Genomic DNA, 19,873 nt, shown 5'->3' with positions numbered 1-19,873 from the left:
ATTATATTATATTACATTATATTATATTACATTATATTATATTACATTATATTATATTACATTATATTATATTATATTACATTATATTATATTACATTATATTATATTATATTACATTATATTATATTATATTACATTATATCATATTACATTATATTATATTATATTACATTATATTATATTACATTATATTATATTACATTATATTATATTATATTACATTATATTATATTACATTATATTATATTATATTACATTATATTATATTATATTACATTATATCATATTACATTATATTATATTATATTACATTATATTATATTATATTACATTATATCATATTACATTATATTATATTATATTACATTATATTATATTATATTACATTATATTATATTACATTATATTATATTATATTACATTATATTATATTATATTACATTATATTATATTACATTATATTATATTATATTACATTATATTATATTACATTATATTATATTACATTATATTATATTATATTACATTATATCATATTACATTATATTATATTATATTATATTATATTATATTACATTATATTATATTACATTATATTATATTATATTATATTATATTATATTATATTATATTATATTACATTATAGTCGTTTTGGTCTTTAAAATACCAACATTTCCATTTAGTTTTACATTTTGGTCCGTCTGATGTAATTTTAACATAATTAAATGATTGATAATTTGATCTGCTTTTTACCAAATACCTTTTTACTCTGAACTAATTTCTTGGGCAGCTACTTTTTACTTTTACTTGGGTAAAAATATGTTGAAGTATCACTCCTCCTGTACTGAGTTCATCTGCTCAGCTTTAATATTGCTTTGCAAACCTTTTGACATTTGGTCGTATTCTCTGAAACTTTCTATTTTTTTGCACTATTATACTTTTTCTTTATCTACACAGAAACAATGCACAACTTTTCTTTAACCTTTTAAAAGGAGATGCTTGGTACCAGATGGTCAAAATGCAGATTTCCGCCTGCAGTCCCAGGACAGGTTGATGTGATCAAATATGATTTAACAGCTCATGAATTGGTGAAAAGCCAGAATCATAATTCGTTTTTCTCTCTAAAACCAATCAAACTACAAACCAACATTAATAATGAGTTGAAATAGACATATTTTTGTTTAATGGGGAAACGTCTTATGTGTTCACGACTCAGTCGATCTTTTCCCACAGAGCATTGCAAAGCTCCAACACAAGGCAGGAAGCACTCTGTATCCAAAAGCCTCCGGCATCTCTTCCAACCCACCAGCAAATTCGTAAAAAGCCTGAAAAGGTAAGAATAAGAAGCATTAGACGTTCATCTTTTAACTATTTAGTCTGTAACTCTAAGATGCATCATTATTTTCCAGCAGCTAACTTTTATTTTTCAATATTTGCACTAATTTTAGTTGTTAAACTCCAGTTTCTGTTCTTGCTGCGTTCCTCTCCAGAGGTCTCTACCTGACCTCCATATTCTACAGAGACGACAATGTGCTGGTGACTCCAGAGGACCAGATTCCTGTGGTGGAGATAGAAGATTCATACTCCAGCAGCCTCATGCAGGACTTCCTTTGGTTTACCAAGGTAGAGAACAAGAAGCTGTCCTGAGTCTCAGGAGTTTCCAAAGCTTTTGGTTCAGACTTTATGTCCAGTTCCAGATTAGGTTAGACGTCTTTATACGCCTGCATGGTTTACAGGTCAGAGCTGAAGGGATGAACTTCCTGGGGTTTATGAAGCATTGCAGCTGAAAGGGACCCGGATGTTTCTGTGGAACGTAACTCCAAATTAGTTTCAGAAAATTCCTCCTTTCAGAATTTTTCGTAGAGTAGATCTAATATTCGAAATACCAAGGCCCAGTGCTACTTGACATGCTACTAGCCGGTGTTTCCAAAGCATCATCTGAATCAGGGAAACATCTAAGACATGCAGGACAGTGTGTTGGGAAACACTGCATCAGATGACCAAAAGAAAGATGATGCATTAGTCGGATAAAACAGCCAAAGTCTGGAAATTGTGTGTAGTTCTTGTTGAACTTTAACTCCTAACTCTGCTGCAGGTGTCGTACTTATGGGAGGAGATATCCTGGCTCCAGCAGTGTCTCAGTCCCTCTCAGTCCTCCTGTTCATGCACCCTGCAGACCCGTCTGAAGATGCTGCAGGCCGTCTCCCAGCTGCAGGTAGCATGACGGTTCTGCAGGCAGATATTCAGAACCATCACCCGACATCTCCCTCTTTCTGCTAACTCTTTGGCGCTTTTTCAGGGAATGCTGGGAACGCAGGACCTTGGCCAGGTGTATTTTGAGCCCATCAAAGACAAACATGGCAACGCGCTGCTGGTCCTGCTGAAGGACATGAACGCCTGCCCCAACCTGGACGGGGTGCGCTGGACGCAGCTTTGTAAGCTCCAGCTGCAGCGCAAGTCCATCTCCTCCCCCGAGGAGCCCACCGCTTTGGACACGCTCCTCATCACGCTCCACGTGAGTCACACAGCAGGAACGGCCGATCGGAAGTCAGTCAGCCGCTGGATGACGCTCGTTTCTCAGTTTCCTGAGCAGTGAGGAATGGGATGGAGCGTTTTTAGGAGAAAGCCTCTTTTTTTTTTATCCTGACCAGAAATTTGGCAAAATTAAAGGTTACAAAATGTTCTCTCCGAAATTTCTAGGGCTGCAACTAATGATTATTCTGACGATTAATCAGTTAATCAGATTTTAAAAATCGGTCCATTCTACATGTTTTTCATTTAACCACTTAGTTTGTTTTGTCTTATTTCAAGTGTACTGAGATTTCTGCAAAAATATTTGGTCAAATTTTGTTTCCACAGTTTAGGGCTGCAACTAATGATTACTTTAGTAATCGATTAATCTATCAATTATTCTGGCAATTAATCAGATGAAATATCATTTTATATACAATATTAGATATACATTAAAATACGCAAATACATAAATAACTCAGTACCTTTTTTAATTAAGAAAATAAACATTTTATTGGTTAAATATAATTACGTAAAGCGTTTGGAGCTTTAACACTTCAGAACTTTCAGCTAAAACTTATTTACAGTTTTTTGCTGTTTCTGCTCTACATGTTTTTTCTTTTCACCAAGTGGATTTTTTTTAGTCTGTTTACTCTAGTTAACAATTAAAAAATTGCTAATTTCAATAATCGATTATGATTGATTGTTTCAGAAATTTCTGTCATAATTTGAAACGTCTCATTCAGAGAAACGTAGAAAACACGAGGCCGCAGTAATAGATCTGTAAACTGAAACGTGCGTCCAATTACAAGTCCCTCCAATCACTGTCACCCATTTAAACAAACACCAGTTGACCAGACTAAAATGAAAGGATCCACGGCGAGCGCTCGGTATTTTACTGGTTTTTAGGCAGAAGAAGTCATAAATTTTGGATTTTGTAATTATTACCTAACTGTTGTTACTGAATGTTATATAACTGATGTTTTGTTCGCTGAAGTCGCAGCGTTGAAGGGAACCACAAGCTGATTTCCACCCGTAGCTGGGTAAACCCGATAGCATTGTTGCAATACTGTTTTCGTCTCCAGTGAGCGCTGGTTCTGTTCTTGTGGTTCTGAAACAATGGTGCAGATTCTTCTGGCGAAACCACAGCTCACTAAAGTATTTGTCTTGTGGCGCGTTATGAACAAATTGCACAATGAAAAAAAGGGTTATTTCAGCCCTGATTTAAGGCTGAGGTGCATGGAAACTAGTGTTTTCTGGTGGAGGAATGTTTCCCAGCATGCTCTCTGCTTTCCCAGGAGAAGCTGGCCTATCACAGGCGCAGCAGGAAGCTCCTGTCTCCGGGTTTGTACCTGGGCTACCTGAAGCTCTGCACGTCGGTGGAGCAGATCCGGGTGCTGGTGCCGCAGAAACTGCCCAACGTTCTCTGTCACACCAAGATACGGGACAACAGCAACGTGTCCAGGTGGGAGGAGCTCCGAGCCGACACTGTAAAAACTAACGCTGCACACGGCTTCCTTTAATCGCTGTGGGAACATTTTTACACTTGAAAATCTGCTTATTTGAATTTACTAAAATTTACAGATTAGAATGATTGAAAAAAAATATCCTTACTTTAATCTCAGATTTTTTTTTTAAATTTGAACTTTTCTCAGAATTTCAGTTCTGATATTTTTCAGAAATCTGACATTAATTTCAGATTTTTTTTCTCAAAATTTGAACTTTTTTCTTCGAATTTTGACTTTTCTCAGAATTGTTTTTTATTGGGTTTTTTTGTTTTTTTTAATTCTGACTTTTTCCCAGAAATCTGATTGTTTTCTCATTCGGTCCTAAGCATGCACTCCTAACTGTTCCTGTCAAACCTTCTTGGTCCCTGAAACATTGATTAGTGTAACCTGGACAGCAGCTGTACTAACTCAGGTTGCTGTTCCTCAGAGAGGAGTGGCAGTGGCTGCAGGCTCTCAGCTCTCTGGATGAAGCTCTGGAAATGGACCAGGACGTTCAGAGCGCGCCGCATCGCTTCTTACACGACCTGCGCGGCGCCGTCAAGGACCTGATGGCGCACATCAACATCCCTGGAAACCAGGTGAGTCCGGAGGCCACGGTCAGGCAGCAGAACCAGAACCGGTCTCATAAAATCACTCAGCTTTGTTGCTGCACTTTCACCGCTGCAGCATCTTAAAGTCCTGAGCAAAACCTCTCCACCACCTTTAACGTAGCTATTTTCTTCCCAGCAGCCAAAGTTTCATGCAGTTTTTGTTTGAATCAGTTGCTCTGCAGTTTTTAAAACTTTAAAAACGTTCTGCGTATCGATAAGTGCAGCCTACGCTGTAAAATATAAAGAACTCCCTGTAAATAGTTGAGTTCAGAAATGCGTCCACAGATTTTTTTTTTTTTTTTTAAGGGAGAACAATGATGTAAAAATCCTCCAGCGTTTTTGCTGAATCCTCTGTGTTTTTCCAGGCTCAGGATTTCCGGATCTACAGCCAGGAAGTGCTGGAGTTTGGAGAAAAGGTGTCCTTCCTGCTGCTGCTGCCGCCGTCAGATGAAGTGTGCACGGCTCCGGGTCAGAACCAGCCGTACTCCCCTCGCTCCGGACTCCTCACGCTGCCGCTGCAGATCTTCGAACTCGGTCAGTGGATCAGGAGTCGGCTTCAGTCTTTATCACAGACCTTATCAGGAGAAACCAACGCCTGGAACAGAGCCGCGTTTCTACCACAGAGGATTGGAGCCAACAAACAGGAAAACGGAGAGGAAAATATTTCTGCCAAAAAAAATTCTAGAAAAATTACAAACATTTTCAGGCTCTGAAAGTAAAACAAATGGCTAGAAAAAAACTCTGTAATTTTGAGACAAACTTCACAAATGTTCTAGAAAAACCTGGAAAATTCTGAGTTAAAAATTTGCTAGAAAAAACTAAAATTTTCTAGAAAAATATGGACATTTCCAAATACAAAAATTTGAGATTGATCTCAAAACTTGAGTTTTCTTTTTGCAGATTTTTGACTTTTCAAGTTAAAAATGTTCTGGTTTTCTAGTAAATTTCTGGGATTACTGTAAATATTTGAGTTTTTTCTAGAAAATGTTAAACTTTTCAAACTGAAACTTTTTTGGAAAAACATGAACATTTCTGAGTTATTTTTCTTTTATTTTTTAATTTTATCAGTTTTTTCTATAAAACTTCTGAGTTTAATCTGAAGATTTCTGAGTTCTTACTGGGAAATGTTTGACTTTCAAAGCTCAGAAGGTTTCCAGAAAAACAGATTTCTGTTTTTTCTGTTACAACTCAGAATTTTTCATGTTTTTACATGAAAGTTTCTATCAATTTTTGACTTTTCAAACTTAAAACTTTCTAGAAAAACCGTGAACATTTCTGAGTCAAAAATATGAACTTTTAAAACTCAGAAATTTTACTAGAATATTCCTGAGATTAATCTAAACATTTCTTAGTTTTTTCTAGCAAATTTTTTTTTTCAAAGTTTAGAAATTTTCTAGAAAAAACTTGGAATTTTCTGAATCCAAAAGTTTTACTTTTGAAACTCAAACTTCAAGGTTTTTAGTCGAACATGTCTAATATAAACAGTTCTGAGTTTTTTTAGCACGTTTTCGACTTTTTAAACTCAGAAATTTCCAGGTTTTTTTCTCAAAAATTTCTTAGATTAATCTCAAAATCTTTGAGTGTAAATTCCTCTTCCTTTTTTTGCTTTTCCAAACACGCTGTCCTGTGTTTCTGCCTCCCTGCAGTCCACTTTAACGCGTACTGCCCCGGTTTCATCGGCCAGTACTGCAGAGTGTCGGCGCTGCTGGAGCTGGAGTCGCTCATGTCGCAGCAGGCTCTGCGGGAAGCGTTCTCCGAGGCCGAGCTGCTGGCCGCCAAGAAGAAGCACCAGCAGGTCCAGGAGCAGATGCAGGTATCAGCTGCACCACCATCCGCACAGATGGACTGATGCAGCCGAAAGCTTCAGAGACATGAAGACGCCGTGGAGCTGACTGGCTTTATTTAATCTGATTCTTGAATTTACTGATATTTTTTGATGCTCTGGTGGAAAAAAAACGAGAAAACAATGTAAAAAAAAACAACAACTATATTTTAATCAGTTTTTATAACATTAATTGAAATTTATTGTGACAATTTTAGACTTTGGCAACTCAGGAATTTCCCATTTTTTTCTAGAACATTTCTTAATCTCAAACTTCTGACAAACTTTTCAAACTCAGAAATGTCCTTGTTTTTCTAAGAAATTACTAAATTTCTGTTGTAATGTTACATTTTGTTTAGTCATATTTCTGAATTTACTGATATTTTTTATTCTCTCGTGGGAAAAAAGCACAAAAAGTGAGAAAACAGTTTAAAAAATGCAAAACTATTTGTAGAATATTGATAAAAAAATTTACTTTTCAAGCTCAGATTTTTTTTGATGGAGAAAATAGTAAAAAAAAATATTTCAGTAATTATTTTGTTAATCGACATTTATTGCAACAATTTTCAACAAATTCCAGATTAATCTCAAAACGTCTGAGTTTCTTTCCAGAGAATTTTTAACTTTTCAAACTCAAACTTTCCTGTTTTTCTAGGAATTTTCTTAGATTATTCTGAAACTTTTAGTTTTGGGGGGAATTTTACTTTTTTTAATTTACAGTTACAGTTTTTAACACTAATTGAGGCTTACCAAGACAATTTTCAATACATTTCTGATTAATCTCAAAATTTCTGACTTTTTTCTGGGAAAATTGTAACTTCACGCTCAGAAAATTCAAAATTTTTCGATAAAATTCTTAAAACTTGAGTTTTCTGCATTCCTTTCCCCCCTTGTTGATCTACAGAGACCCTAATATGCTTTGATATTCATGATGAGCTGAATTGGTTTCTGCAGCAGATGGAGGAGATGTGGCGGGACGCCCGCTGGATCATGGACGCCCTGCAGTACGCCCGCTACAAGCAGCCCACAGGAGGAATCTCCATCAGCTGGATCATAGACTTCTCCAAGGAGGTTCTGCCGGACAAACCGGCCTCCACCTCGTCCCAGCCGGACTTCATGCCGTCCCCCATGCCCTCACCAGAACCCTGCCGCAAACACTCAGGTCAGCAGCACCTGCAGACGGTCTGCACTGCAGCGCCTCGCAGAAACATTCGTCCTGTCCAGAAATGTGTTTTTACGACATTTTGTCATAGAGTTTTAAAGCATTAGAGCCATTTTTCATTATGAGAATAAAGCCGCAGCAAACGTATCGCAGAAGTCTGTAAAGTAAAGATAAATGCATGCCACACTTTTCAGTATTGTATTTATTTTAAAAAATCCACTACTTAATCTTTATTTATCACTAAATCCCAGTGAAGTTGCACCGATCCAATTGGTATCGGCCTGATCCATAAGGGCAAATCTATTCAGTCTAGTTCTATGCTTTTTGCTCTTATTATTCATTTTGCTTTATATTTAGACATTCTCACTGCACTTCCTGAAATTATTTTACGTCGGCTGTTCTGCTCCTAGTTTCACTGAAAGCTGTTTTTGCGTATTTGACCAAATTTATGCAGCTGTTGGTATTTTTAAATGTGCTGTTGAATGTGAGTTTTCAAATTAATATGTAATTCAGTACATCTGTTTAAGAAAAAGAATCGCTTTAAGTCTGTTCAGCCGTTATTACCTATCGGATCAGTATCAACCGATACATCAGATATCGGTATCGGGAGTGAAAATAGTGGATCGGAGCATCAGTAGTTGTGATCTGACAAAATGTTATTATTTCTGTCACGATAACAAATGTTTCTGGATGATAAATTGTCCTGGAAGTTATTGTGATAAACAATAATATCGTTATTTTAAGACCATTTTCAAGTAATGTAACGGTAAAAATATGATAATGCGAGACCATATTCTCAGAGATTAATACACTTTAAATTCAAAATAAACAAAAATGAAGGTAGTTGAGACCAATTCACCAGACTGAGCATTTTTATCATCCAGTTTTTGGTAGAAAGAGAAAATCGATAAATTCTGATGAAAATATTGATCTCATTTTAATGTATCATGAATTGAATCATTTTCCGAGGCTCTGTAGGTTTACTGTTTTATTGCCTCCCTCAGATTATCCCGGTCTGTCAGATGAAGAGGGTTCCTCTGAAGTCTTCCTCACCACCGACAGCGACTACGACTCCAGCCGGGCGCAGAGCCCGCGTGAGCTGGACCTGCTGCCCCCGTCCCCCCTGTCCTCCTCGGCGCCCCTGGAGCCGCGCGGCTTCCTGCGCAGCGACGGCTCGGGGGGGCTGAGCTGCCCCGGCGGCGGGCGCGGCCCCCTGAGGAACTCCACGCCGGACGTCCTCCAGGCCTCGGAGCCTCAGCTGGGGCGGGACGGCGGCGGCGGCGGGCGGGAGAAGCGGAGGGGCCCGCCGGAGCTGTTCGATAGCGACTTCATCCTCCCCAGCAGGCAAATCGAACTGCTGCACATCACAGAGAAGCGGCAGGCGTTCTGCGTGAGGACCAGCAGCCTGGAGTTCCCGTCCAGCACGTCGGCCCAGCAGCAGCCGCAGCCCCACTGCTCCTCCCCCTGCGCCTCGCCGCAGAGCCGCTGGCACCGGCCGTCGTCGGTGGACCGCTGCTGCTCCGCCGAGCGCTGCGCGCCTCAGCGTCCGCCGGCTCGGACGTTATCGGAGGACAGCGGCACGCAGAGACTCAACTCGCCGTCGCCGGCCGTGTTCAGGAAGGGCTGCCACGCCACGCTCAGAGTCTACCCTCAGTACCGAACCGGGCTGCCCAACGAGACCAGCGTCAAGGTACCGCCAGCCTACGGATGCCCTCCGTGACAACAATCCACCCACTGTTTATTTTTAGCAAAATTGTTGGTTCATTTTCTTAGATGTCGGTTTTGATCTCTTTTATTTCTTTACGTTTTTGTTGCTTGTTTTGATTTTATTTCTTGCCCTTTGAGATCTAAAGATATAAAGGACATTATGAATAAAATCTATATTATCATTAGACCAAAGTTGCCATATTTGTAACATGTTCAGCTCCTGCGGTTCATTCTCATATTATTACAACTTTTTTTTTTCATAACTTTTTTATAATTTTTATAATACTACAACTTTATTCTTTAATTATTATGACTTTTTTCTCATATTGCAGCTTTTATCTCGTAGTATTACAACTATATTCTTATGATCTTTTTGCTGCATGACCTGATTCTCGTATGATTTTGACTTTTTTATCTCACGGCTTTATTCTCCTTTTTTTTCTTAGTTTGTCCCGTAGCACTTTGTGGTTTTTTTTTAACTAATTTCTCTGAGTTTCTGTTTAATTTTTGTCTGTTTTTAGTTGCTGTTTGTGTCTGTCTGAAGCTAAGCCTCTTCCTCCTCCTCCTCTCCTTGTGTTGCAGCTTTGTGTAACTTCGGTCACGACGGCCCGGGAAATGGTCCAGCTGGTGGTGCAGGAGATGAACGCGGTGTCTCGGCGCCTGCTGGGCGGCGGCGGCGAGGAGCAGCAGCAGTGTGTGTGCTACGGCCCCGAGCAGGTGAAGCACTTCGGCCTGGTGCTGGTGGTGGACAACAGGGAGAAGTGGCTGCAGGACGACTTCTGCCCCCTGGAGCTGCAGAACCCCTGGCTGCGGGGCAAACTGTGCGTTCGCATCAAGGACTACTCTCCTCTGGCGCTGAAACACAGCCGGGCCACCACGGTGTGACGCGCCTTCGGGTTTTTAAACCTGTTTAAATCCGTGAATTCGGCCGTTTTGTTGCTTCGACTGCAAACTGTAACATTCTGAGTGTTTTTATTTTTTCTGAGAATCTGTTTCTATGAAATGTGTTCTCCCAACAGAAGAGCTTTTTTTCTACGAACGTCAGACCCTCATATGGACGCCAAATGAAGGCTCAACATGAAACAAAGAAAAATCTTTTTTTCTTCATGCTGTCAGAAATCGTTGAGCAGAAGTTTGTGACACTGAGCAAATATCACAGTCTGATGTTTCAGCACTTTGGGCTGCGCGCCTTTCCAAAATGACACAGGCTTCTTCATCATCTTCATCATCGTCATACTGCGACGGCGTGCTCGGGACATGGTAGAAAAAGGAGGAGTACATTTCCACCATAAGACTCAGAAATGTTGAAAATTTGCTTAAAAAACTTCAAGATTTTTGAAATTCAGAATCAGAGGTTTTAATTTCAAATTGTTTTGAGTTTTTTTTTTTTGTTTTGTTTTTTTTGGAGTTCTGAAATTTCTTTGCTTTTTCTGGGAAATTTCTGAGATCGATCTCCAATTTTCTGATTTTATTTTCTTGAGATTTTTGTTTTTTTATTTTTCAAGCTCTGAAGATTTGGTCTAGAAAATTTTAGGTTAACCCAAAAACATTCAGATTTTTTTTCAGCAAATTTTCGACTTTTCAAGCTTAGAAATCTCCGGTTTTCTCTAGAAAATCTCTGTGATCTCACAACGTCAGAGTTTTTTGGCAGAAATGTTCGTTTTCCCATACAGTGGCCCTAAGCTGCTGTCGTTGCATCGTCACAGCCAAACAGAAAGGGCTTCTCCCATGAGCTCTTTATGTTACGACTCTCAGGCTTCGGTCTCCAGAGATGCTAGACGTTACTGAAACATGTTCAGAAGTAAAACATGAGGAAGCATTCGACCTGTAAGCCGCTCTTGGTTTCTCCCTTGCCTGGTATTTAGCAGCCAAGCAGGAAATAATGAACATTAGCACAAAATTCGGTGGTGCTGTCTTCGCTAAAGTCGACTCTAGTTCAGCTAAAATAGATCCTATTAAACCAGCTAATTTTCCAAACAGGGAAAAAGAAGCAATACTCTCCATTGTGTTGGTTTAAATTGAAATAGACGTGATGCAAACATTCATTAGCTGCCATTCTGGCCTTTGACCTTTCATGGAGCAGCTGTAAGTTTCATCCTGATCCTGCATCAGTTGGATGTTTCACACCTGCTTTGATTTGAAGGACTTCTTCATAACTCAGCAGCCACGTCTCTGGTTCTGTTGCGCTTCACGCTGAGCTCTTCTCCACAGGCATCAGGAATGTTTAAGGTTTTAGGAGGTCCTGTGTTTCTGCAGATAAACAGAAACACAGTTTCAAAACAAGCATTTAAAAGCACGTCACAGAAGAAGAGTTAAGGCAAACAAACAACAGGTTCTCACCTGCGAGGTGAGGCTCTGGTGACTGCTGTAGAAATCCACTGGCCTGTCTGAAAAACACATGCACAGTAAATGTTGTTTATTTTAGCTTTATAAGCGTTCTTACACATTGTCGTCACTCAGACCCAGACAGATATTTAGATAGTCTTCATTTAGCATAAATTCAGACTAGATGGTACAGAATGCTAAAGCTAGCAGCTAATCTGTTCTGGTGTCTCCAATCTGAAAAATGTCACAAAGCTCTTAAAACATCATAATATTTAGAAGTTATTTCCCCAGAAACTCAAAAATTTTACACATCAAACATGGAGGTTTGGAGGCGGTGCGCCACCAAAAGCTTCCTGTCTAAAACACTGACAATGGAACAAATTATTGGTGCTACACAGAGGCGCAAAAAGTGGGTATGCAGCGCATGCAACGCATAGGGGCGCAGCACCAGAGGGGGCGCCAAAACCCCGTCTGGAGGGCGCCGATTATGTTTTCTCATACACTTCAGCGCGCCTTACGCTCCTTCACCTCGCGCACATGATGAGGTAAATCTAGCGCGAGTCGCCTGGGGGGGGGCGAGCGTATGTTTTCTACGCTGACGTTCCTTCCTTGGGGGGGGCGGGGTCGATTTATGTCTTCGCATCCATCTGAATAATGTGCTGTTGCGCCACTGGTGCTACAATAAGTTACCCTGCTATCAAAATGGAAGGAAAAAGTTATTCACTCTTTTAAGTGGATCAGATTTCCTAGGAAATTAAAAAATTTTTGCATTTTTAATATTTAAAAATTAGAAACAAGAGAACGAGCCATTCCAGATATTGAGATTAGGGATGCACCAAAATGTCAGCATCAACATCCGATACCAAACATTATTTAACATATCGGTAAATCCGATAAATAAAACTGGGCCGATACAACCAATATTTATTTTTTTTATCTGTTTCTGGTTGTTTTTTTTTCTCCTAAAAATGTTGAAATGGTAGTAAAATACACATAACATTGGTAAATATCGGTTATTGCTCATAACAGAAATATTAATATCGGATATCGGCCCAATTTTTCTGCATCGCTGCATCCCTGATTAAGATGTTCACATATATCAGATAACTGTAACAAAACTGATAACGAGAAACAGTTAAAACAGATTAAACTGAGAAAAAAAAAGTTTAATTAGAAGCAAAATAAATTCTCCAACCACAGAAAACGAGATGGAAAAAGATGTAAATATCTACCTGGTACATAATTTATTCCATGTTTAATGCTTAAAAAAAGAGCAAAAAAAAGCTTGTTAGCCCTGTGATTACGATGGAAAGAGAAAAAAATGGGAAGTAAAATAAAAGTATCTGCTGAAATGAAACTGTTACCTTTTCAGATGCATTTTAAATTTAATTTAAATGACTTTTGTTGAGCTTTTATGTTCCAGAAACCACAGTGAGATATAAATATTTGTTTACAGTTCTGACTACTCTAACTCATCTTCCTGCACAAAAGTGAAGCTTCTTACCAACCAAACATTCCCTTTTTAAAATATTACTGGATTATGTTACATTTCCCATTTCATTATTTCAGGTTCTTTGACTATTTTTGCACCAGATGAAATGATTTTCTGCTCCAAAATGTCGCCTGCAGGCTCAGCAGCATTTATTGCTGTAAATAAAAGCGAGTACAATGTAGCATCGAGTTTATTGAGTTTACTGACTCGGTTACTGTAGCATGTTGAACCTGCTAGCGGGGCGCTAACAGACGCGTCCTCACTGTTTACAGAGCTGACCTTTCTTACACATTTACAGCCTGTTTTACATGTAAACTGCTGTATAAAGATGTTCTGATGCGTCGTAACTGGTTTTACTGATGGCTCCAGCTCTCGTGTTAGCGCCTAGATGTCCTCTTTACTCGTGTTTTCTTTTTTTTTTTTTTACGACGGCCATCTGCAAAGACAAATGACTCGGCCACAAACTGAGGAGATCAGGGGATGAATGTACTGTATCTGCCCTCAATGTGAAGCTAACCAGAGATGGATGGGGGGGGAGAGGCTGTGACCACTGGAGATGTCAAAGGTCAGTGACATTACGGGCTCTGAAATGAGGGAAAAGAAGGTTTTGAATTCCCTTTCTGGTGTGGTAAAAATACAGCCCTGTGTTTACAAGGAACTGTTGGTGGATCCATCAGGCAAAGTCATGAAGGAGACATCACGTCACTTTTTTAAAATTTATTTTTATTGAACAATAAATGAATATTACAAAATAAAAGCTGTCGTTTGTTTAGTTCTTTTAACAGATCTGCTGTACGGGAGAGTAGGAACTTTCTGGGTTGTTACCTCTGAGCTCTTCCTGTTGGGAGCGTAAATTAGCCGTAGCACGCTGTCCTTGCTGCTTAAACTTTAACTGGGTGCACATTATATTTTTATCTATGCTTTCACATGTTCCATTAATTCATCTGATAATGATCAGAGTGACATATAGCCGGCTGTCTGGCGGTGACCTCAGCGCCGTTTGCCACCCCGTCGATGAAAGCGGGATGGCGAGCAGCTGCAGGATGAAGCCCACGCTCGTTTAGGCTACAAGTCGGTCACCAACGATGAACAGCGATGGAAACATTTACTGCTTTTCAAACTATTGTACATCTCTCTTTAGCACTGCCTTCATCAGTTGCAGACTCTCAACGTTATTCTGAGTGTCCATGCTTTGGATAAAGCATTCAGACCGACGCATGTTTGGATAAAAACAAACGTGTCAGATTGTGAAAAGAAGGAAAACAACTATTTGTCACTTAGGGACCAAAGGAAGCAGAAAGAAAAAGGGTTTGCTTTTAAAAATTCACTTTGGTCTTCAGGTAATTTATTATTCTACAAGCAAACACAGTTGGGTCACACTTATGCTAATATGCTAAGAGCGGTTCTGATATTTTGCTAGCATATTAGCATTTTTCTAGCCTTGAATACATTTAGCACACTCGCCTACCTCTAAATTAAATTAGAGAGGAATACAACACTGAAAAAACAGAAAATCTTATTTTTGTCTAGTTTCCAGTGCAAATATCTTAGTACACTTAAAATAAGACAAACGTAACTGATAAGTAGCTTTTCAGCAAGATATAGGAGTTTGATTTATGTCAATAATTCCTTGATATTCATATAAAAGTGCCTCTTCAGTGGCAGATTATTACATGGGGAAAATGTGAAGTTTACTGGGAGTTAGTTTTGCGTTACTTAAAGTGTACTTCAAACTAGAACAAAAATACTTGCAAAGATTTTGTGGTTTTGCAGTGAATGGTTACACTTGTTAATAAAACAAAAACATGCAAAAAAATCCCATTAATGATTTTTTAAGAGCCTAAACATGTTCTCCTCGCTTCACATGGTTGGATTTAGTGCATTAGCATCACTGTATACAATATTTATAATAAGCGCTGCTTTCATTTTTGGTTTGCAGTTCCCACCACCGAAGAAAGGCTTTATCGCCCCCATGAGGCTGTAATAGAAACTGGAATTGCTCTAAACGTGCACCCAGTCGTCAACGAGATCCAGTCAGTTGGTGTTTGTAGATACAGAATGGTTTGGTAATCTGCAATAAGAAACGTAAAGTTTGATTTGAAATGATGCCAAATCTACACATTTTCACACATTTTACAAAAGAATATTCACAGTTATGCTAATAACTGTGAATATTCCAGAGCTTTAAGTGTACGATTAAATATTCGTCAGCAAAGAAATACTGAGGAACTCCTGCTTCTAAAGATAAAAACTCCTCCGTTTGTATGTCCTGCAAGTCAGCAAGCAGCAGAATACCTATTTTTACTTTTGCATTAATACATTTTTATGTTGCACGCTCCTGTTTATGCGCTGCGTGTTTATATGTTTAGTTGACTCATGATCCTGGGGTTGAATTCTGGCTCGCCAGCTTGCTTTCAGCAGGCTCATATCACAGTGCTCCCTTGCTAGCCCCATGTGTTTTTTCAGCCCTTGAGCAAATAAAATGCTGCATGCTTCCCTGTCAACAGATCCTACAAACATTAATGTGAAGAAGGACGCACAAACACACGCACTGGCACACAGCGGCCACTCAAGAATCTTGATATATGGATGTGTAAATGCACATGTGTACCATTTGGAAGATTTACACTTTTAAGCTATATCAGGACAAATCCACACACGTTTCTCAAGCATCTTATCACACACAAGCCAGGCAGCAACGCTTGCCAAGTCACTACACCTTTAAGAGGAGCCCTTTAGCATTTATTGACAGTAACTTAAGAATTGTACTGGAATTCTGACACCTCCTAATTTTAAACCTTCTGACTCCAGGAGGACCCGATCTAAATATAACCTCTGGCACATATCTGAATACGCATAAAGAAAACATTCCAAAAACGCCTTGAATAGCAGCTATTCATGCTCAGAAACAGAGATTCAATGTGGAATGCGCCTCGCAGCGGCACGCAGCGCGTCCCGTGACTCGACAAATCCCCGTGTCCAACAACAGGCGCAGGTTAAGGTCCAGTACCAGTCGGATTCATCCGATACGAGCCTTTATGAGCACTTCCACTGGCATGGACGTCAGATTCGGAGGTTGTTAAGATTCCTTGCAGAAACTGGATGAGTGCAAACAGCTTGTAGCATACAACCTGCAGTCCATCTGAAAATCACTTCACTGCCACAGTGGACAGATTTTTGGGTACTTGTCTACTTCCACTCCTTGTGCTACGTTTGATCCCTGCAGAAGTTAACGGCAGTTAATATGCAAAAAAAAAAATATATATCACATTTTGGACATTTATTAATTTCATTTGGGTCTAAAACTACTTAAAAAAAAAACAACCAGCACTCCAAAATTCAACAGGCACTACCCCGTTACCTAGCAACCATAGCCCAGCCCCGTTACCTAGCAACCATAGCCCAGCCCCGTTACCTAGCAACACAAGCAGAGCTCCAACACAACACTCAAGAGCAGCACTACTTCAACATATTTTTACTGAAGTAAAATGTTTCCATCCAAAAAATTACTCAAGTAAGAATAAAATAGTATTTGGTAAAACGTCGACTCAAGTACTGAAGAAGTGAACAAATTATCAATCATTTAATATTTAGAAATTACATCATCAGATGGACCAAAATTTAAAGTGAAAATTTTGGCATTTTAAGGATTAAAATGACAATAATTCATACAAGTACCAAAAAAATAACAAAATGAGGCAAAAAAAAATTTTCCAAATCAGTTTTTTCAATAAAAAAACTTATGAAACTGCAGGTGTGTGTCTGGTGAGTTTTTGGTTTGTTTTTCATTCAGTGGGTAGAAAGTCCAGAAATGTTACTCAAGTAAGAGTTGAGATACTTCAAAATAAAATTTTCAAGTAAAAACTGCAGTGTAGTAAAAATGCTCCTAAAAGTTTTTTTTGTTGTTGTTTTTTTTAAAGTTACTCAAGTAAATGTGTTGAATAAATGTAACTCACTACTAATTAACTCTGGTTTTACTGCTGCATGTGCTGTACAATGGCTACTGGAAAAGACAAATGTCTTGTTGACTTACAATCAGGAAACCACTTGCTGCGCTCTTGTTGGTTATGCAGGAGGCTCCACTCCTGCTTTTCAAAGATGTATGTCTCAGTCTCATGACCACAGTTGGAACATATCAGTGTCATCGCTTTACTTTTTGGCTCAGCTAATTCTGACAGAGAAACAATTGCGACTCCAATGCTTGAAACATTTAAAGATCAAAGCGACCGTTTGAAAGTTTTCTGTTCAACATTGGATTTATGATGGAGGATGACACAGGAGTGGATTTTTCACTCCATCCCACTGCTGCAGAAAACAATCCTGTCCAAATCCCAGGCCAGAGTAAAAAAAAATAAAAAAAAAGATTTCTATCCCGTCCCACTTCCCGTAAAATGACTCCCTCTCCTGTACCGCTCCCATTTTTCTTCTTCATTTAGCCTTTACACTAACTTTTATTTGATCTCCTCCCCATTCTGTTTTAGGCTACTTTGCCTTCTGCAGTTTTATTTGAAAAGATGTGGTAACAGGAATAGTTCATCTGTGGTAATACATGGAGGCATTTACTGCTTTAATCAAAACAACAAACACAGGAAACATTGTGTGCTTCTGGGCCTTGTAGTTCTTTTGACTTCCATTAAAGTCTGAGTTTTTAAAAGAAAACTACAAAATGGCAGCGCCTGTCCTATGTTTCATCTGTCATCATAACGCTTTTGTTCTCGCTCCCGTTTTGGTTCCGTTAACTTTTTATCCTTTACCATCCCAGTCATGTGATTAACAGTAAAGTTTACTCCCATCTTCTGGTAATCTCTAAAAAATATCAGCCTCTGGTTTATAGAGAGGATCAGATTAGCGACAGACATGATGGGATGGGTATAAATTTGGTTGTGTGCTGCAGACAGTGACAGGAAATCCAAGCTAAGATGTGATAGGTAAACATTACTGTCAGCTTCTCCTGTTGGACTGATGCATGTGAGGGAATTTGGTATTTATTCCAGATAAGTAGTCTTAATCTCCCTCATAAAGGGCAGTAATCCAGATTAGAACAATGGCTTGAAGCAAATTACCAAAGAGAAACTGGAAAGTCCATCAACATCAAGGAATTACATGATTACTGACTCGCAACGGACAATCGGGCAACTGGTGGAGAACCTAAAACATGTAGTGACAGTGAGTCAGGATTGTCCCAGGAAGATGGCTTGAGAAGAGAGAACATATAAGAACAACCTCTAAAAGATGGCGACACCACAACAGATCCCCAACTCCATCCTACCAATCCTCACGAACAAGACGCCAAGATACATCATACATGAGGCAGCCATATTGCATTCAGAGAAATATCCGACTTTCCATGTAGGTGTTCCAACTTCGAAAGGTGGTGCCCTGGTTTTCTCCATCTGGGAAACTAGAACACGCTGAAATTCAACGGAACGCAACATTATTTACCAATCACTACCATCCAAACACGCACTTGGACGGTTCACTGATTGGTCGGCGCCCTCATGTCTGAGCATGGATTCCTTTCATTTTGTTGAAAGAGAACACCATCTGGAATACTCTGTCACAAAACATTTTTTGCATATGGAGATGGAAAATCTAACTAAGTTATTTTCAATAGCAACATGATGTTCAGTTATTTCACTTCTTTGATCCACGGATGTCAAAATGAAAAACGTTCTCATGCCTCACACAATAGTTTGGTCCATTGCTGTGAACAACTCGGTAAGAAATGTCGCGCTGCAAAAAACACAAATCCTACCGAGTCGTTTTTTAGTTTCTGGTGGAAATATCTTAGTTTACATGAAATAAGCCAAAACTAACAATCAATGAAAACATGGGGAAAAATGACATTGTAAGTGAAATAATCTGCCAGAGGAACTAAAACTTTTTTCATCAATATTAAGGAATTACTGACTTAAAAGAAGCCTCTATTTCTTACTGTAAAGTTACTTCTATGTTAGTTTTGTCTTATAAGCTATTTGAGCTAGAAACTAGACATTAATACTTGTTAAGGTTTGTGGGGTTGTTTTTGCAGTGTAAGAATTCTGCACTCGTGTCTTGAAGCATTAAAGAGGCAGGATGATGCATTTTACAGGCACAGGGTGAAATGTTATAGCACAGTAAGTAACTATAGTTTAAAAAGATACTATATGTATCAAGAAATTTGACTTCCTGATTTAGCACCTTAAAATTGGACCTTTGTCTCTTTAAAAACTCCTGCTCTTTCTGAAACTCTGCCTTCTGGAAGTCATCACAACATGGCTCCTCTATTAACCCTTTAACAATGTTTGTCCTCGCATTTCACTCAGACATAGCTTGTATAATGATGCACAGGTCCACCAGGTGTTTGCTAATTGCTGCTGGCTAGTCTGAAGGAGCTGACTAAAGCGCAAAAAAAGAATTATTTTACATGAAACAGCAGCTTTAACTTGTTTTCAAATAATAGGGATACGCTATCATAATGAAACCTAAATGAAAAATGAACGTAATTTGGACTTTATGCAATGAGGGCATCACCTGTCATTTCAACACCAGCCGATTCCAGCTTCCCAGCTAGCGGCGGATTATCAGCAGCGTACATGTGTGCTTACGTGCCGGCTCCAGTGCGTGTGTGAGGGGTTTTGTAAATGCGTGTACAGTGGGTGGGAGAAAATAAAGCCTACCACTACGGCATCACTCATTTCTGTCTCTCATTCTCCTTCCCCGGGGCCCATAAACCTTTAAAGCACCTATAAAACACTTGGCAAGGCCTTTTTGAA

General features: G+C 39.0%; 1 protein-coding gene across 1 annotated transcript; it reads left to right on the top strand.

Moving 5' to 3' along the window:
- The first annotated feature begins 2,033 nt into the window (after positions 1-2,033).
- Positions 2,034-9,316, top strand: ankfn1b (ankyrin repeat and fibronectin type III domain containing 1b). The gene is made up of 7 exons (XM_088016556.1): positions 2,034-2,516; positions 3,811-3,977; positions 4,448-4,598; positions 4,976-5,144; positions 6,257-6,423; positions 7,387-7,594; positions 8,599-9,316. The coding sequence occupies exons 1-7, from the start codon at positions 2,304-2,306 to the stop codon at positions 9,312-9,314; spliced, it is 1,791 nt and encodes a 596-aa protein (XP_087872682.1). The 5' UTR covers positions 2,034-2,303; the 3' UTR covers positions 9,315-9,316.
- The last annotated feature ends 10,557 nt before the right edge of the window (positions 9,317-19,873 follow it).

Source organism: Poecilia mexicana, unplaced genomic scaffold (genome assembly GCF_051168715.1).
Source record: "Poecilia mexicana isolate PSO_F unplaced genomic scaffold, ASM5116871v1 scaffold_19, whole genome shotgun sequence".
Classification (NCBI taxonomy): Eukaryota; Metazoa; Chordata; class Actinopteri; order Cyprinodontiformes; family Poeciliidae; genus Poecilia; species Poecilia mexicana.
This window is presented reverse-complemented; position numbering and strand designations above follow the sequence as displayed.